Below are 26,923 nucleotides of genomic sequence, written 5' to 3' on the forward strand. Positions count from 1 at the left end.
AACATGGTGTACTAGATAGAGCATGAGTTTGGGAGTCAGAAGGTTGTGGGTTCTAATCCCAGCTCTGCTACTTGTCTGCTGGGTGACCTTGAGCAAGTCACTTCACTGCTCTGCCCTCAGTTACCTCATCTATAAAATGGGGGTTGAGACTTTGAGCCCCACATGAGAGAGGGACCGCAGCCAACCCGATTTGCTTGTATCCACCCCAGCGCTTAGTACAGTGCCTGGCACATAGTAAGCACTTAACAAAGACCATAATTATTATTACTGTTATTATTATAGACTCAAATAGAGGAAATCCATTCTTTCTGTTAAAAAGTCTCTAAAAATAGGAAGTCATCTTTTGCCAGAAATGATTAGTAATGATTTTAAATTTAAAAATGGGTGAATAAATCTCCTTGATTATGAAAGGTTTTTTTTCAACTACAGCTATATGGTATAAGGTTGTGTTGCAGTCCAGGAAAATTAGCAGCTATTAATGGCACTCCACCTAAGGCGTCTCCACCTAAGGCGTGTGATGAAAAATGTGCCAACTTGGAGTCTGAATTGCCTCAAAGATATTTTAAAAAACTGTGCTGGCAATGCAATCAATCAATCGGTAGTATTTACGAGTGACTAATTTGTGCAGAACACTGTTCTAAGCTCTTGGGAGGGTACAATAAAGTAGGCACATTCCTGTCCTTGAGAAGCTTACCATCAGAGGGGGAGGGAGACATTAAAACATTCATTCAATTGTATTTATTAAGTGCTTACTGTGTGCAGGACACTATAATAAGCTCTTGGGAAAGTACAATTCAGCAATAAAGAGAGACAATCCCTGCCCACAACGAGCTCAAAGTCTAGATGGGGGGAATATTACAGGTAGTATAAAGATATGTAATAATAATCATGATGTTGCTTAAATGCTTACTAGATGCCAATTACTTTACCGAGCACTGGGGTACATACAGGATAATCAGGTTGGATGCAGTCCCTGTCCCACATGGGGATGACCGTCTAGGACAGAGGAAGGACAGGTATTGAATCCCCAAATTACAGCTGAGCAAATTTAGGCACAGAGAAGTGAAGTAACTAACTTGTCCAGGGTCACACAGCAGGCAAGTGGAAGAGCTGGGATTAGAACCCAGGTCCTCTGACTCCCAGTCCCGTGCTCTTTCCACCACTAGACCATGCAGCTTCCTGTACTTAAGTACTGTGGGGTGTGGGGTGGGTTGAGTACCTAGGTGCTTAGGGGATGTGGACTCAAGTACATAAATGATGCAATAGGGAGGGAAAATAGGATGCAGAGATGATAGATTTGCCAGGGAAGGCTTCCTGGAGGAGATGTAACTTTAGAGGGCTTTGAAGATGGAGGAGTAGTGGTCTGTCAGATGTGAAGAGGGAGGGAGTTTTAGGCAGGAAGAGAGTGTGAGCAAGGGGTCAACAGAGAGAGAGAGATGAGAGCAAGGCCCAGTGAGTTGACTGGTATTAGAGGGGTGAAGTGTGTGTGAGCTGGGTTGTAGTTGGGGTGGGAGTGTAGTGTCCTCTCTCAAGCACTTAGTACAGTGGTCTGCACACAGTAAGCACTCAATAAGTGATTAGACTGTAAGCCCGTCAATGGGCAGGGGCTGTCTCTATCTGTTGCCGACTTGTTCATTCCAAGCGCTTAGTACAGTGCTCTGCACATAGTAAGCGCTCAATAAATACTACTGAATGAATGAATAAGTATGATTGACCAACAGATATGTTTGACTGACTGAAAGAAGTGAAGATAAGCAGAAGAGAGTCAATGGACTGCCTTAAAATGTGGAATGTTTTTTGCAGAGGTTGTACAGGCAACATGCTAGAAAAAGCAATGAATGAAATTCAGGTGGGGGTGCTCGAAGAAAAGAATCCATTACCATATTAGTCATGAATTGAGAACTTTTCTAAATGTTGCCTAACAATCCCAGATTAGCCGTGGGAGTGGGAATATATTAAGGCCACATAAGCACAGAAAAATGTAAACAACTTACAGATCTTATATTTTGACTACAAATTAATAGGGGTAAAATAATGATAGTGTTTACTATGTTCCAAGTACTATATCAAGCATTAGGGTAGCTACAAGAAAATTCGGTCAGACACAGTCCCTGTCCTACCTGGGGTTTAACACTCTAAGTAGGAGGGAGAACAGGTATTGAACCCCCATTTTACAGATGAGGAAACTGAGGCATGGAGAAATTAAGAGACTTGTCCAAGATCACCCAGTGGGCTAGTGGCAGAGCCAGGATTAGAACTGAGATCTCCTGACTCCTAGGCCCATATTCTTTCCACTTGGCCACACTGCTTCTCTATAGAAAAAAAGCTTGGGGAAATTTGAGGAACATGAAAAAATACCAATTGTTCGGCACCAGAAAGTAATCAGTGGATCAGGATATACTGTAATCTTGAACAAAAGTAGGAGTTGACTGTGTATAAAGAGAAAACTCAAGTTTTAGTTGATGTTACTCTTCGGTTGACTCAGAAAATTGCAATTCTGAACAGCTCTACAGCATCAGATATAATTAGAAATTTCTGCTTGTGCAAGGCACTATATATTCACTAAGATTGGGGCAAATAAGAGCCACAGTTTAATAGCCCTGAATATGAATTCCAACACGATACTTCCAATCTGGGATTTTCTCAATCAAATGAGATCACCGAAAACAGGGTAAAAATAATTAAGGAACTATTTACAAAAGCAAAAGATTCAGGAGAGGACCAGCATTATTAAATTAGCAAACTGCTGCTTTCATAATGTGGGATGGTCAACAGCAGCCGTTGTTGGGAGGGTGGTCAGAATTAGACTTTCAACAAATTGCAAATGAAATCGGTGAGGGAGCGGACATTATATAAAGGCAGGATGACAAGAAAATGAAAAGAAAAGCTGTAGCTTGATGGATGTTCTCAGAGTTCCTCTAATGCATACAAGGATAATGAAATGAAGGTGTTTGATGGAAAATATTGGGAAGTCGAGGGCAAATGTTATATAGAAAGTGACTCCAAGATCACAGGAGAGTAAAATGGAAGGGGGATAGATCCATAGAAAGAATAGAAACATTTACAGATATTCTTAGCTGAGAAAAATTAAACCACAGGTTTGGTCAACAAGAGTCCAGAAAGAACTGAATTCAAGGAAGATGAACGGGAAGGGCACTTTCTACAACGTAGGAGTGGAGACGGGCAGAATAATGACAATACCGTAGGAGAGAAAAAATATGAAGGGTAAAATAAGGTTGATTAGAAAACATCCTGAAAGTCAAATTAAAATTGAATTACAGTATTGAAATGTGATCAATATTCGCTACGTGAGCAGTTATATTACTTATCTGTTTTAAAGGGGAGAGAGGAAGGTAGTACAATATACCTTTAAGAGTTAGGAAAATTCCAGAAGAGGGCTGGAGTATAATGCTGGGAGAGCAGAGACCAACCACACAAACAGAGAAGGAAGTATGAGAGATGGTCACTTGTAAATATTTAGATCATATAAATAAATAAGTTATTTATTACTGGATTGCTCTTCAGGGAATAAGCACAAGATGAAGGTCCCAAGGATATGTTGCAGATCCAGGTCAATCGTCGGTCAGAATAAGTTTGGGGGCCTCCGACCCTCATCTTCATCATTATCAGTGGTATTTATTGACCGCTTGTCTGCTTATTGTTATACTGTTCTCTCCCAAGGACTTAATACAGTGCTTTACACATAGTAAGCACTCAATAAATAAGATCGAATGAATGAATGAATGAATGAGAAGAAGCGCCTGGGAGAGTCCAGTTCAACAGAGTTGGCAGACGTGTTCCCTTCCCACGAAGAGCTTACGGTCTCGAGGGGGAGACGGACATCAATAGAAATCAATCGTTTATAATATAGAATTTAAATAAAAGCTGCAGTCTGGTCCCAGACCAGGAGATCCACAGCCTGGTGGCAAGTGATCCTGCAATATGAGCAGGGTTCCAAATCTACGGTTCTGGGAAATCCCAGGATCCCGGCGGCAGGTAGTGGCTATCCAGAGGGGATAATGGCTCCCAGAACTAAACCTAGGTCTGTTTGGATGCTCTAGACTGTAAGCTCATCCCTCTAGACCGTAAGCTTGTTGGGGGCAGGGAATGTATCTGATGTTATATTGTCCTATCTCTAGGGCTCAGTACAGTGCTTTGCACACATAAGCGCTCAATAAATATGACTGAATGAATGAAAGACTGCTGGTGCCAGACATCCGGTACCAGAGGCAGCTGCAGTCTAGGTCCTGTAAAGCAGAAGAAGCAGCTCAGTTGAAAGAGCCTGGGCTTGGGAGTCAGAGGTCATGGGTTCCAATGCCGGCTCTGCCACTTGTCAGCTGGGTGACTGTGGGCAAGTCACTTCACTTCTCTGTGCCTCAGTTTCCTCATCTGTAAAATGGGGATTAACTGTGAGCCTCACGTGGGACAACCTGATTACCCTGTATCTACCCCAACGCTTAGAACAGTCCTCTGCATATAATAAGCGCTTAACAAATATCAACATTATTATTATTATTGTTACTTTACATGAGATCTGAACTCCTGGGACCCCGCATCACCTTCAACCCATCGCTCTTACTGTCCGTTTTAGTGGCAGGGATCTGATCGGTCCACGGGGATGCCGGGGGAACAGCCAGTCAATCAATCCCTCAGGTCCGTCCACCAACCAAAGGTTCAAATGCTCACTATATGTAGGGGCCTGCTTTAAGTGTTGGGTTACTTACCAAAGATACCGACCAGGCTCTCACCCACATCCTGTCTCGGGCCTGGAGAGCCCTCCTTCTTCATCTCCGACAGATGATCACTCTCCCCACTTTCAGAGCCTTATTAACAGCACATCTTCCATGACTAAGCCCTCATTTCCTTTTCTCCCACTCCCTTCTGCATCACCTTAGTGCTTGAATTTGCACCCTTTATTCACCCCTCCCTCAGTCACACAGCATTTACGCACGTATTCGTTATTTATTTATTTATTTATATTAATGTCTGTCTTCCCTTCTAAACCGTGAGCTCGTTGGTGGAGGGGGGAGTGTTTCTACCAATTTTGTAATGTTGTACTCTCCCAAGAGCTTAGTACAGTGATCTGCGCATAGCAACCGCTCAATAAATATGATTGATCGATTGACTGAGCTATAGATTGATAGCTATCTTTTTATGTAATTTGCTAAGTGCTTACTATGTGCCAGGCACTGTACTAAGCTCTGGGGTAGATACAAGCTAATCAGGTTGGACACAGTCCACCTCCCACCTGGCTCACAGGTTTTTTGGGGTTTTTTTTTAATCCCCATTTTACAGGTGAGGACATCTCATCTGACACACACAGACAAGTGGCAGGGAACGAATTAGAACCCAGGTCCTTCTGGTTTCCAGGTCTGTGCTCTTTCCACTAGGCCACGCTGGTCCACATCTCTTATAGATAATAATAATAATATTGATAGTACTTGTTAAACTCTTTCTCTGTGCCAAGTACTGTTCTAAGCGCTGGGATAGACACAAGGTTATCAGGTTGTCCCATGTGGGACTCACAGTCTTAATCCCCATTTTACAGATGAGGTAACTGAGGCACAGAGAAGTTAAGTGACTTGCCCAAAGTCACACAGCTGACAAGTAGTGGAGTCGGGATTAGAACCCATGACCTCTGACTCCCAAGCCCGTGCTCTTTCCACTTAGCCACGCTGCTTCCTCTAGACTATAAACTCATTCCTCTAGACTCTAAGCTCATTGTGGGCAGGAAATGTGACTACCAACCATGTTATATTGCACTCTCCCAAGTGCTTAGTACACTACTCAGCACACAGTAAGATCTCACCAAATACGATTGATGAATTGATTGATTGATAGGTGAGAAAACATCATGGTGAGGAGTCTCCTCTCTGGTATCCCAATGAGGGCACCAAGAACTAGGCATAAAAGGCCTCTGGGGAAAAATTACTCCGGGCCTCCAGAAGTCGAGCATCTCAACACCCATTGGAAGCATCAGAAATAGAAGAAATGGAGAAGCAGCATGGCCTAGTAATAATAATAATAATAATGATGGTTTTGTTAAGCGCTTACTACGTGCCAAGCACTGATCTAATAGTGGAAAGAACATGGGCCTAGGGTCTGAAGACTTGGGTTCTAATCCCAGTTCCACCACTTGTCTGCTGTGTGACCCTGGGCAAGTCACTTAACTCCCCTATGCCTCATTTACCTCATCCATAAAATAGGGATTAAATCCTCCTTCCTCTGACTTAGGCTGTGAGCCCTACGTCAGACAGGGACTGTGTCCAACCTGATCAGCTTGTATCTACCCCAGTGCTTGGAACGGTCCTCGAGAGATAGGAAGTGCTAAACAAATACTGCTAAAAAACAAAAATAACAAAGCAAAACAAAAATAGTGAGGTTCCCCCCAGCCCCTTCTTGGCGGCCAGGATCACTGCCAAAAAAAAAAATATGGCCAAGCCAGCTGCAGCTCATTCCAAATTAACCATCTCATTCAAAATGAAAGAACAAGGTTTGAGGACCAGGCCCTAGGAGTCGCTCAAGCATGATGCAACCATGGGTCCCTTCTATCAGACTTGTGGGAAGCAGCGTGGCCTGGTGGAAAGAGCTAGGGTCTGGGAGTCAGAGGACCTGGGTTCTAATCCCAGCTCTGCCACTTGTTGGCTGGGTGACCCTGGGCAAGTCACTGAATTGCTCTGTGCCTCAGTTAGGTCATCTGTAAAATGGGGATTAAATCCTCCTCTCTCCCTCTTAGACTGTGAGCCTCATATGGGACAGGGACTGTGTCTAACCTGATTAACTTGTATTTACCCCAGCATTCAGAACAGTGCTTAGCCCATAGTAAGCGCTTAATGACACATAGGAAGAACTTAACAAGTACCATTATTATTATTACTGTTTAATAAATACCACAATTATTATTTGAAGCACGATGTGGGCAGGTACCATGTCTATCAACTCTGTTAGATCGTACTCTCCCAGGCACTTAGTACAGTGCTCTGCACAAAGTAGCGCTCCTTTAGTACAATTGATTGATTAGTTAATCAATTGGCTTTCCTCCACCCTTCCACAGTCCAGGAGGCCTGGGGACAAATGACATGGAACCTGTTCTGGCTAATCTACAATCTAGCACAGTAAGCACTTAATAAATATGATTGATTGCTTGATTGATTCTTATTAGACTCTGGCTTTTCTCGCTGCCTTCTGCATCACCCTGACTTGCTCCCTTTACCTCTTCCCCCTCCAGCCCCGCAGTACTTAGTTACATATCTGTAACATTTATATTAATATCCATCTCCCCCTCTAGACTGTAAGCTCACTGTGGACAAGGAGTGTGTCTATTATATTGTTGCTCTGTACTCTCCCAAGCACTTAGTACAGTACTCTGCACACAGTAAGCACTCCTTAAATACAATTGTTGGATTAATTGATTAATTGGCTTTCCTTCACCCTTCCAAAGTCCTGGAGGCCTGGGGACAAATGACATGGAGTCTGTTCTGGCTACATCTGAGAACTCCTAGCAGTGTGGCTCAGTGGAAAAGAGCATGGGCTTTGGAGTCAGAGGTCATGGGTTCGAATCCCAACTCTGCCACTTGTCAGCTGTGTGACTGTGGGCAAGTCACTTCACTTCTCTGTGCCTCAGTTACCTCATCTGTAAAATGGAGATAAAGACTGTGAGCCCCACGTGGGACAACCTGATTCCCTTGTGTCTCCCCCAGCGCTTAGAACAGTGCTCTGCACATAGTAAGCGGTTAACAAATACCAACATTATTAACTCCTGCTCTTTCTAATGGCTTTCCTGCAGTCCCTTTCATAATCTCCACTCAGTGTAGTTGGGAAACTGTGATAAACAGAAGTTACCAGGAAGAGAACCCAGATGTCCGGATTCTCAGGAGAGTGGCTGAGTTCCAGACAGCTCTTATCTATTCTTCAGACTGGCCTCGTGGACTCCAGAATCTCTGTCTTTCCTTTGAAACCGGCTTAGGGGTCCCCAGGGAAAGAGATACGTGCAGGTGACGGCATTTCTGTGGTGGTCTTTCCCAGAGGCCGTGGAGGCTGGGGAGGACTGGGAAGGGGGTGGGGAAAGCTCTAAGTAGAAGAGATAGAAGGGGAGGAATCAGTGAGTCCCCTGGGCCAGAATATTAGAATAGTAATAATTACTATAATGTTGGTATTTGTTAAGCGCTCACTATGTGCCGAGCAATGTTCTAAGTGCTGGGGTAGATACAGGGTAATCAGGCTGTCCTACGTGAGGCTCACAGTTAATCTCCATTTTACAGACAAGGTAACTGAGGCACAGAGAAATTAAGTGACTTACCCACAGTCACACAGCTGACAAGTGGCAGAGCCGGGATTCGAACCCATGACCTCTGACTCCCAAGCCCGGGCTCTTTCCACTGAGCCACACCGCTATGGTATTTGTTAAATGCTTACTATGTACCAGGCACTGTTCTAAACCCTGGGGTGGGTACAAGCAACTCGGGTAGGCATAATAATAATAACGATGGTGTTTGTTAAGCGCTTACTATGTGCCAAGCACTGTTCCAAGCACTGAACCCCGTCACCATGTCTTGTTGACTCTGCTGAGCCCTGAATTCTGCTCTGGGATTATTTCAATCAATTTTCTACAGGAGAAAGAGATTTACTCTTGGTACTGAATAGAGGTTCTGCAATATCCTTCAAATCTGGCAGAGCTGGTTCTTTCCCCGCTGTGGTCGGTGACCCAGGGCCTGGCCTGGCCTCCCCTAGTTGGGCTGCTCCATTATCTCAGGTGGTCCCAGAACCTGGCCAGGCTTCTGGGAATTCACCAACTAGGATGGTCCCAGCCTGGTTAGCCTTCCCATGGCCATCCTAGGCTAGCCTTGCTTATGTATTGTTTTATCCATTTAATTTATTTATTTATTTATTTGTTTATAGTAATGTCTGTCTCCCCCTTTAGACTGTGAGCTCATTGTGGGCAGGAATGTGTCTGTTTGTTGTTATATTGTACTCTCCCAAGAGCTTAACACAGTGCTTTGCACACAGTAAGCGCTCAATAAAGCACTCGAGAAGCAGCATGGCCTAGTGAGAAGCAGCTTGGCCTAGTGGCGAGAGCTCGGGCTTGGGAGTCCGAGGTCATGGGTTCTAATCCCGCCTCTGCCACCAGCCTGCTGTGTGACCTTGGGCAAGTCACTTAGCTTCTCTATGCCTCAGTTACCTCAGCTGCAAAATAGGGATTCAATACCTTTTCTCCTTTCTACTTAGACTGGGAACCCCACATGGGACCTGATCACCTTGTATCTACCCCAGCAATTAGAACAGTGTTTGGCACGTAGTAAGCACTTAAAAAATACCATTATTATTAATAAGTATGACTCAGTGAACCAGAACTAAATCAACTTGGGCCAGAACTAAATCAACTTCCAAAGGTGGAAAGAGTGCAGGCCTGGGAATCAGAGGATTGGGGTCCTAATCCTGGCAATGCCTCTTGCCTGCTGTGTGCCTTTGGGCAAGTCACTTCACTTCTCTGTACCTCAGATTCCTCATCTGCAAAATGGGGATTCAATACCTTTTCTCCTTTCTACTTAGACTGTGAGCCCCATATGGGACAAGACATAGGTCTGATCCAATTTTTTTGTATCTACCCCAAAACGTAGTGTAGCACTTGACACATAGTAAATGTTGAATGAATTCCACAATGATTAAAAGCTTAATATTTAGCTCAAAAGCAAATTCCTCTTTTGCGTCCTGCTCTGGTTTCTCCCGCTCCCGCAACGGATTTGCCCTACGGGGTTGTCATCAAGCAAGAAGTTGGATTGAGATAGAGTGGAGTGAAAGCTATAGAAACAAAGATCATTTGCAATTTTCTTTTATTCAAAGAGTTGCTCAGATCTTGTACAAATAGCGAGCTATGTACATGTCATCACCATCACCATCAATGGTATATATTCAGCGTTTACTGTGTGCAGAGCACTGTGCTAAGCCCTTGGGAGAGTACAATACAACAGAGTTGATAGACACATTCCCTGTCCATGGCGAGCTTACAGTTTACAGATGAGTAGAAGACCACGACCAGGGCGACCTAGAATCGATTTAAACTAGGGAAGCTGCCATTGGAGGCCAAAGCACTATCAATCACTGGCATTTATTGAGCGCTTACTGTATGCAGAGCACTGTACTAAGCACTTGGGAGAGTACAATACAACAGAATTGGTAGACGCGTTTCCTTCAGGTGGCAGAGAGAGAGAGAGCCAGACGAATAGATGGACCCAGACCACTGTACTAGGGAAGGTAGAGCGTGAAAGCAAATTAGAGGACCAGACCTACAGAGAATCAAAACCAAAGGGAAATCCATCAAGGCAGATGGATAGGCTAGGGAAGGAACCAGGAAACAAGCAGCCAGGCAGTCACGCATACAGGGCAAGGGGAGAGAAAACTACTGAGAGAAAAGGGGGAGGAGGGTGGCTTAAAAAAACTTACAGCACGTGATGGCAAGAATGCTGCTCACACCGCCTTTACAGAGCTGCAGAGAGTGTATGTGTGTGGGCTGGGGGGAGGTTGTCAGGGGCAAGTGTGGTGGTGGGGAGAGGGAGGGTTGAAAGGATTGGCTCCACCTGAAATCCCTTTCAATGGGAAAGGTCCCGGTCGCGGAGGGTGGGAGATGGGAGAGGCTAAGGATCCAACTTGAGCTTTCGCTACTTGAAGTGGGGACATTTGGAGTGGAGACCGACAAGTCTTCCTCTTGGGAAAAGGTAGTTTTGAGTTCAGCTTCAGGAAAAAGAAAAAAAAGAAAAAAACCTCTGGATTCTGCTCAGGAGAAGGTTGTTTCGGGTTCCGCTGCAAGCAAAGGCAGTTTGAGGATCTCCTGGAAAGCAAAGGCAGTTTCAGGCTCCCCTGCAAGTAAGGGCAGTGTCAGGCTCCCCTGCAAGCAAAGGCAGTTTCAGGCTCCCCTGCAAGTAAAGGCAGTTTCAGGCTCCCCTGCAAGCAAAGGCAGTTTCAGGCTCCCCTACAAGCAAAGACGGTTTCAGGCTCCCCTACAACAAAAGCTGTTTCAGATTTCCCCACAAACAAATGCAGTTTTGGGCTTCCTCCTGCGTTTGAGGCGTTTCCAGACTCCCCGCTCAGGAGAAAGGTTCTTTAGGGTCCTCTTCCTCCTCCACAGGAGAAGGCTCCTGGTCTAGGCCCTCACCTTCAGCGAGGGGGAGGGCTCCTTGGCCCAGGAGCCCCAGCTCACACATTGTGCTGCGCGTGGTGGCCCGGGTCAGGCTGATAGAAGAGAGGCGGGAGGGCCTCTGACAGCCCCCACCCCTGTGGCAAAGGGCTTCTCGGAAGGTCTCCCGGAAGCGGCTGGACATGAGGCTGTACAGCACCGGGTTGGTAGCTGAGCTGAGGTAGAAGAAGATGCCGGAGGCCACGTGCACATACTGGAAAGCCTGGATCAGCTCCTCGGTCCAGTGAGACACGAAGCTCCACATGAGGCGGTCGGTGTGGAAAGGGGCCCAGCAGATCCCGAACACCACCACGAGCACGACTGTGGGGGACACAGAGGGGGAGAGTCACCCTTAATTTTTTTTTTAACGGCGTTAAAGCGCTTACAGTGCCAGGCACTGTACTAAGCCCAAACTAATCAGTTTGGTTACAATCCATGTCCCTCAAGGGGCTCACAGTCTTAGCCCCCATCTATAGATGTGGGAAATGAGGCACAGAGAACTCAAGTAAACAAAAACTCCTCTCCATTGGCTTTAAAACACTTAATCACCTTTCCCCATCCTATCTCACCTTGCAGCTTCCCTACCAAAACCCAGCCTGCACACTTCACTCCTCTAATACTAACATTCTCACTGTACCTCAATCTCGTCTATCTCGCCACTGCCAACCACTCGCCCTCATCCTAACTCTGGCCTGAAACACCCTCTCTCCTCATAGGCAGAAAATTGCTCTCCCCCACTTCAAAGAGCAATCACCTCCAAGAAGCTTTCCCTAACTAAGCCCTCCTCTCTTCTTCTCCCACTCCCTTCTGCACCACCCATACTTGCTCCTTCATTCATCCTCTCTCCCATCCCCACAGCACATAGGTATATATCTGTAATTTATTTATTTATACTCTAGACTGTGAGCTCGTCGTGGGCAGGGATGTGTTGTTATACTGTACTCTCCCAAGTGCTTAGTACAGTGTTTTGCACACAGTAAGCGCTCGAGAAATACCACTGAATGAATGAATGAAGTGGTAGAGCCGGGATTAGGACCCAGGGCCTCTGATTCCCAGGTCTGTGCTCCATCCACTAGACCACACTGTTCTCAAGCACGTCCCTTGAAACTTCTCTTTCCCCAGGAATCAGTCAGTTAAACAGTGGCATTTATTAAGCACTTCCTGTGTGCAGAGCACTGAATGAAGCACTGGGGAGAATACGATACGATGCAGTTGGCAGACGCCATCCCTGCCGGTCCCCAGGATCGGTCAGGTGGGCGATTGCCAATTTTCCGGGGCTGCCGATCGGGGCTGGGGGTGGGGGAAAGCTGGCATGGGCTCCCCCAGACCAAGAAGTCCAGGGCTCAGTGGGAGGTGCCGCACTTCCACCCCCAGGAGAAGCGGCCTCAGGACAAACCCGGAAGCAAAGCCGAGTCCAGGCCGGCTGCATCTCCAGCACCGCCAGACTGTACTGGACCTTCCTCCACCTTTCCTCATTCATTCATTCAATCACATTTATTGAGCGCCTACTTATGCAAAGCTCTGTACAAAGCGCTTGGGAGAGTACAATACAACAGTACAATTCCTCCAGTTCTCTCCTTCGCCAGTCCCCTTATTTATTCCCTCCAGGTGCTCTGTGTTTCAACTCCCTTGTAAAGTTGCTCCCTTTGTTCATCTCCCCTCCCAGTCCCACAGCCCTTATGTCCATATATGCCATTTATTTATTTATATTAATGTCTGTCTCCCCCTCTAGACTGTCTGTTTATTGTTTTGATGTCCCAAGAGCTTAGTACAGTGCTCTGCACACAGTAAGCCCTTAATAAATACAACTGATTGAACCCCGTAGCTGTTCCCCCAGCTGTTCCTCTGTCAACCTGTCCTTGGTTTAGTGCTGTCACCTGACCTCTTTGCTTCTCCTCTGTCTCTGGCCCCCCGTCCCACTCTCTCTGTATCTCCATTTCCTGCTGCTGCCTCTCCCGAATTAGGGTTGCTTCACGGCTCCTCTCCCACAGATCTGCCAACTTTCTCCTCTGACCTCCTCAGGGAGGGCCTGGACCTTGGCCCGAGCTCGGGGCAGTGGTTGTCACAAGAAACCTCCCTCTGACAGCGGTTTCAGGCTATGGGTTTGTGGTGGATAAGGCGGCTGGGTAGGGAGCCAGGATGCTCGGGTTCTATGCCTGAATTGCCAATGCACCGATTCCCACAAGAGACCAATGGTCCGAGCCCCTTCCCAGAATTTAATTTTCCATTTTGTTAAAGGAGGTGTCCCACCTGGATGGAGATGTAGGAATAATCTCTGGATGCTTTGAGATTCCTGCTTCCAAGGCCTCATTTCACCCTTCTATTCAGCTCCTGTCAGCTCAAGAGCTGGCCCAGTTATACGGTGGGTCAGCTCTGAAGCAATGCCCTCCCGTCCTCCCCTCCTCTCTTCCCTCCCTCTCCCCATGGGTCTCCTCACCTGACTAGGGCCTCCTGACCACTTGGGTTTCCAGAAGGAAGCAAGCAGAGGAACGGGATGAGGCATGTAGGATTTAGTCAGTCATTCAGTCAATCGTATTTATTGAGCACTTACTGTGTGCAGAGCACTGGTCTAAGCACTTGGGAGAGTACGATATAGTAATAAACGGACACAATCCCTGCCCACCACTAGCTTACGGTCTAGATGGGGAGACAGACATTAATATAAATAAAGAAATTACAGATATAGGCATAAGTGCTGTGGGGCTGGGAACGGGGATGAATAAAAGGAGCAAGTCAGGGTGATGCAGAAGGGAGTGGGAGAAGAGTTCAGAAGTTCAGGTCTCCAAACCCTCTTTTAGGGGATAGGTGTCCAAGCCCTCGGCTCCCTCTTGTAGAGTGTTCTAGAGTGGCTGTGGGAAGGAAGTAGAAGGGGCAGGGTTGACCATCTCTCGCTCTTCCCCTCACAGAGGGAGATTTCCCTCCCACATGATTAGCCTGACACTCCCCCATCCCAGCACACAGAAGCCATTCCTCCCACTTCGACTCCCTCTGCTTCTGGCTCCGCTCCACTGCGCTCCAAGATCTGCTCAGTGTCCTCCCAGAACTCCTCCCAGAGCTCTGGGACAGACGGAGCCCCAGCCAGACGCCAGCACCACATTGAAGGTTGTCCCATGCCAGGAGGAGAGTGCCACCCTCTCAGCTCTTGCTCTGCCTGCCCTGTGGTATTCTCCCAAGTGCTTAGTAAAGGGTAGAGTGCACACGTGTGTGTGTGTTCATGTAAGCTTGTTGTGGGCAGGGTATGTGTCTGTAATATTGCTATACTGTACTCCCCAAGTGCTTAGTACAGTGCTCTGCACACAACAAGCCCTCAATAAATATGATTGATTGATTGATTGACACAGGCAATATGATTCACCTCTTCTTCTTCCTCTCCATGGCTCTCCAAACCCCCCACAGTTCCACCCGCCCCAATAAGTGCTCAATAAATGTGACTGATTGATTGATTGATTCATGCAGGTGCCTTGGGTCAGCTCTTTCTCCTATCCAATCTCCACATATGCACCTGTCCCAACCTACACACATACACACACACACACACACCCTGACCCATCAGACACATATGTACCTCCTCTCACACACACTTGTATAGACACACACACACACACACACACACAGAGTCGGTCAGTAAATCATATTTATTGAGCACTTACTGTGTGCAGAGCACTGTACTAAACGCTTGTGAGATACAGAGAAGCAGCACGGTCTAGTGGATAGAGCAAGAACCTAGAGTCAGAAGGACCTGGGTTCTAATCCTGGCTCTGCCATTTGTCTTCTGTGTGACTTAGGGCAAATCACTTAAACTCTCTGTGCCTTATTACCTCATCTGTAAAATGGGGATTAAGACTGTGAGCCCCCATGTGGGACAGGGACTGTGTCCTACCTGAGTAGCTTGTGCTACCCCAGTGCTTAAAACAGTGCTGGACACATAGTAAGTGTGTATGTGTAGCTTAACAAATACCTTCATCATTATTATTATTATTATTATTACAGTAAACAGACACTGCCTATACTGTGAGTTCAATGTGGGCATGGAATGTGTCTGTTTGTTGTTATACTGTATTCTCCCAAGAGCTTAGCATAGTGCTTACCACACAATAGGTGCTCAATAAATACAATTGAATGAATGAATGAATGAACATTGCCTGCCCACAACTAGCTTACAGTCTAGAGGGACACACACACACACACACACACACACACAAACCCTCTACTCTCTCCCCCTGCCCACAATGAGCTTACAGTCAAGAGGGACACACAGACAGACCCCCTCCTCCTCCCACCCTTCTACCCTTTCCCCTGCCCACAAGGATTTTACAATCCAAAGGCACACACAGACAGACACAGCACACACACCCACACCCCTCTACCCTTCCCCCTTCCCCTCGGCTTTGCCCCCATCCACCTCAGGGGTCTGCCTCCACTTACAGAGCATCTTGGTGACCTGCCGGCGGCGGGCTCCTTCCTGCTGCAGGCGGGCTCGGAGGAAGTCCCCCAGGCCGGCCCCGCCGTTGCCCCCGGCCTTGGCCTCCATCCCCTGCAGCAGCTTCTCCTGGCGCAGCTGCAGGCCGATGAGCAGGTAGAGCACGCTGATGGTGGCCATGGGCAGGAAGAAGAAGAGCACGGTGGTCACCTGCACCACCACGTTATAGATGGCCCGGGGCCGGATCACGGTGCAGATGGCCGAGTCGGGCACCGTCCCCCGGCCGGGGACCTCCAGATTCTGCAGCCCGTGCAGGGTGGTGTTGGGCAGGGAGCAGAGCACCGCCAGGGCCCAGATGGCCCCGATGACCCGGCGGGCGTGCGTCCGGGTCACGGTGGACTTGGCTTTGAGCGGGTGCACCACGGCCACGTAGCGCTCCACGCTGAGGGCCGTGACGTTGAGCACAGAGGCCAGGCACACGGTCTCGAACAGCAGGATCTTGAAGTAGCAGCCGCAGGCCCCCAGCAAGAAAGGGTAGTTGCACCACATCTCGTACAGCTCCAGGGGCATGCCCAGGAGCAGCACCAGCAGGTCAGACACGGCCAGGCTGAACAGGTAGTAGTTGGTCGGGGAACGCATGGTCTTGTGCCGCAGGATGACCGCGCAGGTCAGGGTGTTGCCCGTGGCCCCCACGGCGAAGATCAGCAGGTAGGCGACGCACACGGGGGTGAAGAAGTTCGACTGCCGGGGCCCCAGGTACTTGACGCGTAGGTCTTCTACGGTCAGGTTCATGTCTTCGCGGCTAACGGATCCCCAGCTCCCCTGGCTCGGCAGGGGGTCGCTCCCGTTGCCGGACGGGATGGATCCAGGGAGCGGTGCCTGGGCCTGGGGAGAAGTCAGGGACCGCGAGGACCATTCGGTGAAAAGAGAGAGCATCTATGTACTCCCCATAGACCGTCAGTCCCTCTTAGGCAGGGGTGGTGTCTACCGATTCTACGGGACTGTATTTTCCTCGGAGCTTAGTACAGTGCTCTGCACACAATAATTGCTCAATAAGTACCACTGATTGACTGAGTATTCGTTTGCCCAATCTAGTCTCAGCACCCTGGATCTCTGTCTTTCCTTTTCTGCATTGTTTCTACTTTCCTAATTGTCCTTATAGGTGATATATATCAATCTCACCTATAATATATATATATATATATATATATATATACCTTGCATCATCATAATAATGATGGTATTTAAATGCTTACTACATGCCAAGTGCAGTTCTAAGCACTGGGGTAGATACAAGCTTGTCCATCACAGTCTTAATCCCCATTTTACAGATGAGGTAACTGAGGCACAGAGAAATAAAATGGCTTGCCCAAGAGCACACAGCAGACAAGTGGCCGAGCTGGGATCAGAACCCACAGTCTCTGACTTTCAGCCTGTGCTCTTTCCACTAAGCATATATATATATATAATTTTTTGGCCTCTTGTCCCCCTTTCAGCCCCCAACTCTCTTTTTTTTTCAAATAGTCCTGGAGGGGAGTGGGGAGGGGGTGAGGAGAAAGAGGAAAAAGAAGCAGGGACAATCTATCATATTAAGAGGGGCCTGGAAGTTATCTTCAGTCAAATCATGGGACTGTGTACTCTCATGATAAAGTCCTGGAGGTGCCCCAGAAAGAGCAATCACCCAATCTATAAACAGAAGCAATTTGCCAAGCGCAAGCAGTTTCTCTTGGCTGATGGCCCCATGAAATAACGATGCCTGTTTGGTGACACAGCAAGATCAATAGCCCCAACAGTCCCTATCTCGGCAGGTTTGGGAAAAAGAACTTTTTGGAAGTTTCGGTTTCTACCCATCTCCTGAATTTCTCTTCCCCTTTCCCCATTTGAGCCTGGATCCCTCAATTTCCTTCCATTATTTGTCTCCCTACTTGACCCTTGGCTTGCCTTCTGCCTGCCTCTTAGAACTCAAAGTGTATTCTTTATCCACCCTCCCTTCTCTCCAACTCTTACCCAACGCTCAGGAATATAAATTTCCTGCCTTTCTGTCTTTCCCGCAAGGGAAACAGCTCCAACAGCTGAGGTGTCTAATGTCTTCCCATTTCCCGTCAGCGTCTCTAGTTTGTTTATGTGAATTGCTGTCGGTCCCTCCCCTCTTCTAGACTGTGAGCTCACTGCTGTATTGTACTTTCCCAAGCACTTAGTACAATGCTCTGCACACAGTAAGCGCTCAATGAATGAATGAATGAATACAAAGTAGAGGGGGTTTGGAGAACCCAGAATGGCTCTCTCCTCTGTCAGAAATATGCCAGAGGAAGACAGCTGATTGGACTTGAATCAGCTCTTTCCCCAACCTGCCATCCCTCCCAGCCAGTTCTCTAGTAATAATAAAAACAATAATAATGATAATAATGATAGTACTTGTTAAGTCTTACTATGTGTCAATCCCGGTTCTAAACTCTGGGGTAGATATAAACAGGTTGGACACAGTCCCTGTCCCAACATGGGGCTCATACTCTCAATCCCTATTTTACAGATGAGGTAATTGAGGCCCAGAGAATAATAATAATGGTGGCATTTGTTAAGCGCTTACTATGTGCCAAGCACTGTTCTAAGCACTGGGGGAGATAAAAGGTAATAATAATAATAATGTTGGTATTTGTTAAGCGCTTACTATGTGCCGAGCACTGTTCTAAGCGCTGGGGTAGACATAGGGGAATCAGGTTGTCCCACGTGGGGCTCACAGTCTTAATCCCCATTTTACAGATGAGGTAACTGAGGCACAGAGAAGTGAAGTGACTTGCCCACAGTCACACAGCCAATAAGTGGGGTAGACATAGGGGAATCAGGTTGTCCCACGCTGGACTCACATTCTTAACCCCCATTTTCCAGATGAGGTTACGGAGGCACAGAGAAGTTAAGTGACTTGCCCAAAGTCAAGAGAAGGGATGTGACTTGCCCAAGGCCATACAACAGACATGTGGCGGAACCAGGATTAGACCCCAGGTCCTTCTGACTCCCAGGCCCGTGCTTTATTCACTTAGCCACACTGCTTCTCTCTCTTTCTTCTCCTCCAAGGGGCTTACCTGGTAGCTTCCCCCACCCTACTGCCAACCTTGATATCATGCCAGAGGAAAGCTTCCCTCCTGGGTTCTCCCAGCTTTATTAGCTCCAGGTCCACCTTGGCTAGCAGGACATTTAGTTACTTAGTTAATTAGCAGGACACTTAGTCACTTAGCAGGACGCTTAGTTACTTAATTACCTTCCCAAATTATTTTCTTTGTTGGTATTTGTTAAGTGCTTACTATGTGCAGAGCACTGTTCTAAGCCCTGGGGTATACAGGGTAATCAGGTTGTCCCACATGAGGCTCACAGACTTAATCTCCATTTTCCAGATGAGGTAACTGAGGCACAGAGAAGCGAAGTGACTTGCCCACAGTCACACAGCTGACAAGTGGCAGATCCGGGATACGAACCCGCGACCTCTGCCTCCCAAGCCCGTGTTCCTTCCACTGAGCCACGCTGCTTCCCCCAATTCCAGGAGCCATGGCCTTGGCGGTCAACTCCTCCCCACCCTTTTTTCCAGACCTGATCCCCTCCACCTAGCTCTGAAAGCTCTGACCCCCTCATCCCCGACGAATCTCAGAGAATCTGCAGTTCAGATCCCACGGCTCCTTGCAGCCCCCTCAGACCCAGGAGGTAGCCCTCTCAGGGCCCACCGTCAGGGCGGACGGCGGCTGGAAATCCGAGAGCGTCCGGCCTCCCTCCGCCCAAATCCAAAGTGCCGCCGGGGTTAACGCGACCTGGGACGAGGGAGAAATTATCTAGGTTGGGGGGAAGAGTTCAGGAGGGTTTACCCATGACATCATGTGAAACCTCAAGGAGCTGCGGATTTTTCCAGGTCTCAGGGCAGCAAACGTCCGGAGCATCCAGGTGCCAGCCTACGCTCCAGAACCTAGAAAAGTAATAATGACACAATCTAATAGGATTAAGGACCCTACCTCCCAGGAGCTCAGCCAGACCCTCCTCAGCTCACACTTGGGAATCAGAGGTCATGGGTTCTAATCCCAACTCTGTCACTTGTCAGCTGTGTGACCATGGGCAAGTCGCTTAACTTCTCTGTGCCTCAGTTACCTCATCTGGAAAATGGGGATGAAGACTGTGAGACCCCCCCCGTGGGACAACCTGATTACCTTGTATCTCCCCCATCGCTTAGAACAGGGCTTGGCACATAGTACGAGAAGCAACGTGGCTCGGTGGAAAGAGCACGGGCTTGGGAGTCAGAGGTCACGGGTTCGAATTCTGGCTCTGCCACTTAGCTGTGTGATCGTGGGCAAGTCACATCACTTCTCTGTGCCTCAGTTCCCTCATCTGTAAAATGGGGATGAAGACTGTGAGCCTGATGTGGGACAACCTGATTACTCTGTATCTCCCCCAACACTTAGAACAGTGCTCTGCACATAGTAAGCGCTTAACAGATACCAACCTTTTTTAAAAAAACAAATGCCCTCATTATTAGTATTATTATTATTCCCCGTCAAAGGAGGCCCCGTGGGGATTAGGGTCTACTCTTCACAGGTTCAGAACAGTGATCAGGGTCCTACCCCTCTCCCTGTCCTCCTCTCCCCCTCTCCTGCTGCCCACCCCCCACCTCGGCTTCTTGAGATCTGGGATCCAGAACGAGGGGTCTGTGCTTGGCACATAGTAAGCACTTAAGTACTATTATTCTTATTTTTCTTATTATTATTAAGAGAGTTGGCTGGGAGGGGAGGCAGCCTAGGGGAAAGAGTTGATGCTAGGCCAATCACCTCTCCTCCTCTGCCACATTTCTGACAAAGGAGAGAGCATTCTGGGTTCTCCAACCCCCTTCCACTTTATATAATTATGGTATTTGTTAAGCGCTTACTATGTTCTTGATTCTATTTATTGCTATTGTTCTTGTCTGTCTGTCTCCCCCAATTAGACTGTAAATGCTTCAAAGGGCAGGGACTGTCTCTATCTATTACTGATTTGTACATTCCAAGCGCTTAGTACAGTGCTCTGCACATAGTAAGCGCTCAATAAATACTATTGAATGAATGAATACATGCCAGGCGCCGGGATGGATACAAGCAAATAGGGTTGGATATAGTCCCTGTCCCACATAGGGCTCACAGTCTTACTCCCCATTTTACATATGACGGAATTGAGGCACAGAGAAGTGAAGTGAGTTGCTTAACATCACACAGCGGACAAGGGGCAGAGCCAGAATTAGAACTCATGACCTTCCGACTTCCAGGCCCACGCACTATCCACTACACTATGCTGATTCCCCTATCCCTAGAGGGGTTCGGAACCAGGTCTGTGTGTGCTCGAGGGAGGTCTAGACCGGGAGCTCGTTGTGGGCAGGGATTGTCTCTCTTTACTGTTGTATTGTACTTTCCCAGGCATAAATGTCCAACTGTATTGTGTACAGTGCTCTGCACACAGTAATTGCTCAATAAATACGGCTGAATGAATGCAGCCCTCGCCTGGACCTCCACGGACCCTGGTTGTGGGGTAATGCTAACTCTTGCCCTGGGCAATTCCGAGCCCCTGGCCAAACCTCTCTGGCAGATCCCTTTGCCCCCTCCTCCACCCTCACCCCCTGACCCAAACTGAGCCAGAATCCCTGTCCGACTCCCCCTTTTCCTCTGCTCATTCATTCATTCAATCGTATTTATTGAGCACTTACTATGTGCAGAGCACTGTGCTAAGCACTTGGAATGTACAATTCCTCCTCCCCTCCCCATTTCCCCAACTCTTTCCCTCTGCTCTACCCCCCTCCCGGCCCCATTACACTTGTGTATAGATGCACATATTCATTATTCTATTTATTTTATGAATGATGTATATCTATAATTCTGTTTATCTATTTTGATGCTATTGATGCCTGTCTACTTGTTTTGTTTTCTTATCTGTCTCCCCCCTTCTAGACTGTGAACCCATCGTTGGATAGGGACTGTCTCTATCTGTTGCCGAACTGTACTTTCCAGTGCTTAGTACAGTGCTCTGCACACAGTAAGTGCTCAATAAATACGTTTGAGTGATGAATAAATGACCCCCTTCTTCGTCCACCTAGGCAGCTGTCTGACTCGGAACTGTACTTTCTAAGCGCTCGGTACAGTGCTCTGCACACAGTAAGCGCTCAATAAATACTATTGAATGAATGAATGAATGAATGAATGAATGAATGAATGAATGACCCCCTTCTTCGTCCACCCCGGCCGCTGTCCGACTAGGAACTGTACTTTCCAAGCGCTTAGTACGGCGCTCTGCACAGAGTAAGGGCTCGATAAATTCATTCAATGGTATTTATTGAGCGTTTACAGTGTGCAGAGCACTGTACGAGGCGCTTGATAAAGGATTGGATGAATGAATGTATTTATTGAGCGCTTACTACGTGCAGAGCACTGTACTAAGCGCTTGGAATGGACAATTCGGCAACAGAGAGAGACAATCCCTGCCCCAGAACGTGCTCACAGTCTAAACCCCGGAGCTGCACTTTCCAAGCGCTTAGTACAGCGCTCTGCACAGAATAAGGGCTCGATAAATTCATTCAATGGTATTTATTGAGCGCTTATAATAATAATAATAATAATGATGTTGGTATTTGTTAAGCGCTTACTATGTGCCGAGCACTGTTCTAAGCGCTGGGGTAGACACACGGGAATCAGGTTGTCCCACGTGGGGCTCACAGTCTTAATCCCCATTTTACAGATTAGGTAACTGAGGCACTGAGAGGTTAAGTGCCCTCCCCCTGCAAATCTTCGCTACTGCCCCACAGAGACCTCCGCTCTCTCGATCCCATCCGTCTTTCCAATAGCATCTCGCCTCACCTTGCCGCCCTGTCCTCTCTTCCCACTCTCGACGATCAGGTCTCCGCTCTCAACTCCACCCTCACTACTCATCTCGACTCTCTCGCCCCCCTTTCCCTCCGCCGCTCTCGCGCCACTAACCCACAGCCCTGGATCACCTCCTCCGTCCGCCTCCTACGCTCCTATGCTCGAGCTGCTGAGCGCCGCTGGCGAAAGTCCAAGCACCGAGCCGACCTCACACACTTCAAATTTATCCTTTCCTGCCTTAACTCTGCCCTCTCCTCCGCCAGGCAAAGCTTCTTCTCCTCCCTCATCGACACCCATGCCCGTCACCCCCGCCGATTGTTCCGGACCTTTAACTCTCTCCTTAGGCCCCCTGTTCCTCCCCCTCCCCCATCTCTCACCCCTAATGATCTGGCCACCTATTTCCTCACGAAAATCAACACGATCAGGTCTGAGCTCCCCAAAGTCACCCCTCCGCCTCTCCCCTCCCCCCCAACAACCCCCTCCCCTACTTTCCCATCCTTCCCCGCAGTATCCTCAGAGGAGATCTCCTCCCTCCTCGCAAGTGCCACCGCCTCCACCTGCGCCTCGGACCCCATTCCCTCTCACCTTCTTAAAACCATCGCCCCTGCCCTCCTCCCTTCCTTAACTTCTATTTTTAACCACTCAATCTCCAAGGGCTCCTTCCCCTCTGCCTTCAAACACACCCACGTCTCCCCCATCCTAAAAAAACCCGCTCTTGACCCCACTTCCCCCTCCAGTTATCGTCCTATCTCCCTACTACCCTTCCTTTCCAAAATCTTAGAACGAGTCGTCTACAATCGATGCCTAGAATTCCTTAACTCCCATTCTCTCCTAGACCCCCTCCAATCTGGCTTCCGTCCCCTCCACTCTACCGAGACTGCTCTCTCTAAGGTCACCCGTGACCTCCTTCTTGCCAAATCCAATGGCTCCTACTCCATTCTGATCCTCCTTGACCTCTCTGCTGCCTTTGACACTGTCGACCATCCCCTCCTCCTCCGTACCTTATCTCACCTTGGCTTCACGGACTCTGTCCTCTCCCGGTTCTCCTCTTACCTCTCTGGCCGATCATTCTCGGTCTCCTACGCTGGAGCCTCCTCCCCCTCCCATCCTTTAACTGTTGGAGTTCCTCAAGGGTCAGTTCTTGGCCCTCTTCTGTTCTCCATTTACACTCACTCCCTCGGTGAACTCATCCGCTCTCACGGCTTTGACTACCATCTCTACGCAGATGACACGCAGATCTACATCTCCGCCCCTGTCCTCTCCCCCTCCCTTCAGGCTCGCATCTCCTCCTGCCTCCGGGACGTCTCCACCTGGATGTCTGCCCGCCACCTAAAACTCAACGTGAGCAAGACTGAGCTCCTCATCTTCCCTCCCAAGCCCGGTCCGCTCCCAGACTTCTCCATCACCGTGGATGGCACGACCATCCTTCCCGTCCCGCAGGCCCGCAATCTCGGTGTCATCCTTGACTCGTCCCTCTCGTTCACCCCACACATCCTATCCGTTACCAAGACCTGCCGGTTTCACCTCTACAATATCGCCAAGATCCGCCCTTTCCTCTCCACCCAAACGGCTACCTTACTATTACGGGCTCTCGTTATATCCCGGCTAGACTACTGTGTCAGCCTTCTCTCTGACCTCCCTTCCTCCTCTCTCGCCCCGCTCCGGTCTATTCTTCACTCCGCTGCCCGGCTCATCTTCCTGCAGAAACGATCTGGGCATGTCACTCCCCTTCTTAAACAACTCCAGTGGTTGCCTATCGACCTCCGCTCCAAACAGAAACTCCTCACTCTAGGCTTCAAGGCTCTCCATCACCTTGCCCCTTCCTACCTCTCCTCCCTTCTCTCTTTCTACCGCCCACCCCGCACGCTCCGCTCCTCTGCCGCCCACCTCCTCGCCGTCCCTCGGTCTCGACTATCCCGCCGTCGACCCCCGGGTCACGTCCTCCCGCGGTCCTGGAACGCCCTCCCTCCTCACCTCCGCCAAACTGATTCTCTTTCCCTCTTCAAAACCTTACTTAAAAATCACCTCCTCCAAGAGGCCTTCCCAGACTGAGCTCCTCTTCCCCCTCTACTCCCTCTGCCATCCCCCCTTTACCTCTCCGCAGCTAAAGCCTCATTTTCCCCTTTTCCCTCTGCTCCTCCACCTCTCCCTTCCCATCCCCACAGCACCGTACCCGTCCGCTCAACTGTATATATTTTCGTTACCCTATTTATTTTGTTAATGAATTGTACATCGCCTTGATTCTATTTAGTTGCCATTGTTTTTACGAGATGTTCTTCCCCTTGACGCTGTTTAGTGCCATTGTTCTTGTCTGTCCGTCTCCCCCGATTAGACTGTAAGCCCGTCAAACGGCAGGGACTGTCTCTATCTGTTGCCGACTTGTTCATCCCAAGCGCTTAGTACAGTGCTCTGCACATAGTAAGCGCTCAATAAATACTATTGAATGAAAGTGACTTGCCCAAAGTCACACAGCTGACAAGTGCTTATAATGTGCAGAGCGCTGTACTAAGCGCCTGATAAATAGGACTATATGAATGAATGCATGAACGACCCCTTTCTTCGTCCTCCCCGGCCGCTGTCCGACTCGGAACTGTACTTTCCAAGCGCTTAGTACAGCGCTCTGCACCCAGTCAACCCTCGATAAATTCCTTCGATCGTATTTATTGAGCGCTTACAGTGTGCAGAGCACTGTCCTAAGCGCCTGACAAATAGGATTGAATGAATGAATGCATGAACGACCCCCTTCTTCATCCTCCCCGGCCGCTGTCCGACTCGGAACTGTACTTTCTAAGCGCTCAGTCCAGCGCTCTGCACAGAGTAAGGGCTCGATACATTCCTTCAATGGTAAGGCAAGTCGCTTACCTTCTCTGTGCCTCAGTGACCTCATCTGTCAAATGGGGATGAAGACTGTGAGCCCCACGTGGGACAACCTGATCACCTTGTATCTCCCCAGCGCTTAGAACGGTGCTTTGCACATAGTAAGCGCTTAGCAAATGCCATCATTATTATTATTTACGGAGCGCTTACAGTGTGCACAACACTGTCCTAAGCGCTTGATAAATAGGATTGAATGAATGAATGCATGAAAGACCCCCTTCTTCTCCCCCCCCCCCCCGGCCGCTGTTCGACTTGGAACTGTACTTTCCAAGCGCTCACTACAGCGTTCTGCACAGAGGAAGGGGTGATAAATCCATTCGATGGTATTTACTGAGCGCTTACAGTGTTCAGAGCACTGTCCTAAGCGCTTGATAAATAGGATCGAATGAACGAATGCATGAACGACCCCCTTCTTCGCCCACCCCGGCCGCTGTCCGGCTCGGAACTGTACTTTCCAAGCGCTCAGTACAGCGCTCTGCACAGAGTAAAGGCTCGATAAATCCATCCGATGGAATTTATTGAGCCCTTCCAGTGTGCCGAGCACTGTCCTAGGCGCTTGATAAATAGGATCGAATGAACGAATGCATGAACGACCCCCTTCTTCGCCCACCCCGGCCGCTGTCCGGCTCGGACCTGTACTTTCCAAGCGCTCAGTACAGCGCTCTGCACAGAGTAAAGGCTCGATAAATCCATCCGATGGAATTTATTGAGCCCTTCCAGTGTGCGGAGCACTGTCCTAAGCGCTTGATAAATAGGATCGAATGAATGAATGCATGAACGACCCCTTCTCCTCTCCCTAACTGACCCCCCTCTCGGGCCTGCCCCGGGACCCCCAATTCCACCCCATGGCCCAGGAATCCGTGGGACCCCCCCAAACTCCCCAGCCCTCTTTCTCCCCCGCGTCCAGAATTCCCAATCTCCGCGGGGGTCCCCGTCCCGGGATCCCCCCGTTTTCCTGAGATGCTCAGGCCCCCCGCCCCGGGACCCCCTGTCCCCCAGCCCCCCTAAGGCCCGTCCAGCCTGCCGGTCAGAGATGGGGGATGGACCCACAGCTCACCATGTCGTTGGGGAGGCAATTCAGCGGGTCCGACCTGCTTCCTCCATGGTCCCGGGGGAGCTGGACAGTCCGCGGGGCTCCTGGGGGGCGGCAGCCGGACCTTTGGGGGCCAGACCGGGACTGGGCAGGACTGGACAGGACTGGACAGGACTGGGAGGACTGGGCAGGACCGGGCCGGGGAGGGGTGGGCCGGGCGTGTCCGGGTGTGGAGGGGACGGGAGAGTCCGGGGCCGGGGGAGGGGGATGGAGGCTGAGTGTCCGAGGGCGGTGACCCCACGGGGGACCCCGCGGCACGTGGGCGGCCAGGGACGGTCGCTCTGCCGGCCGGACGCGGGAGCCAAGGCGGCGGCTGCAGGGGAGGCGAGCCTCCGGCAGGGGGCGCCGCGGAGACACCAGACCCCCCCCTTCCACCTCGCGGGCGCGCGCGCGGACGCGGGAGCGCGCGGACACGGGAGCGCGCCGGCACTCCCTCCCACCTTAATGGGCACCTTAGTCCAGTGCTCTGCACACAGTAAGCACCCAATAAAGACGGACGGATGGAT

At 49.3% G+C, this 26,923-nt stretch overlaps 1 protein-coding gene across 1 annotated transcript; it reads right to left on the bottom strand.

Annotated features, from left to right (window-relative positions):
• Window positions 1-10,178: 10,178 nt before the first annotated feature.
• On the bottom strand, window positions 10,179-26,512 carry NMUR1 (neuromedin U receptor 1). Its single transcript, XM_029069537.2, has 4 exons — window positions 26,382-26,512; window positions 19,442-19,539; window positions 15,596-16,475; window positions 10,179-11,491 (listed from the first exon to the last, which is right to left on the bottom strand). The coding sequence occupies exons 2-4, from the start codon at window positions 19,511-19,513 to the stop codon at window positions 11,082-11,084; spliced, it is 1,362 nt and encodes a 453-aa protein (XP_028925370.1). The 5' UTR covers window positions 19,514-19,539; window positions 26,382-26,512; the 3' UTR covers window positions 10,179-11,081.
• Between the last annotated feature and the right edge of the window lie 411 nt (window positions 26,513-26,923).

Source organism: Ornithorhynchus anatinus, chromosome 1 (genome assembly GCF_004115215.2).
Source record: "Ornithorhynchus anatinus isolate Pmale09 chromosome 1, mOrnAna1.pri.v4, whole genome shotgun sequence".
Classification (NCBI taxonomy): domain Eukaryota; kingdom Metazoa; phylum Chordata; class Mammalia; order Monotremata; family Ornithorhynchidae; genus Ornithorhynchus; species Ornithorhynchus anatinus.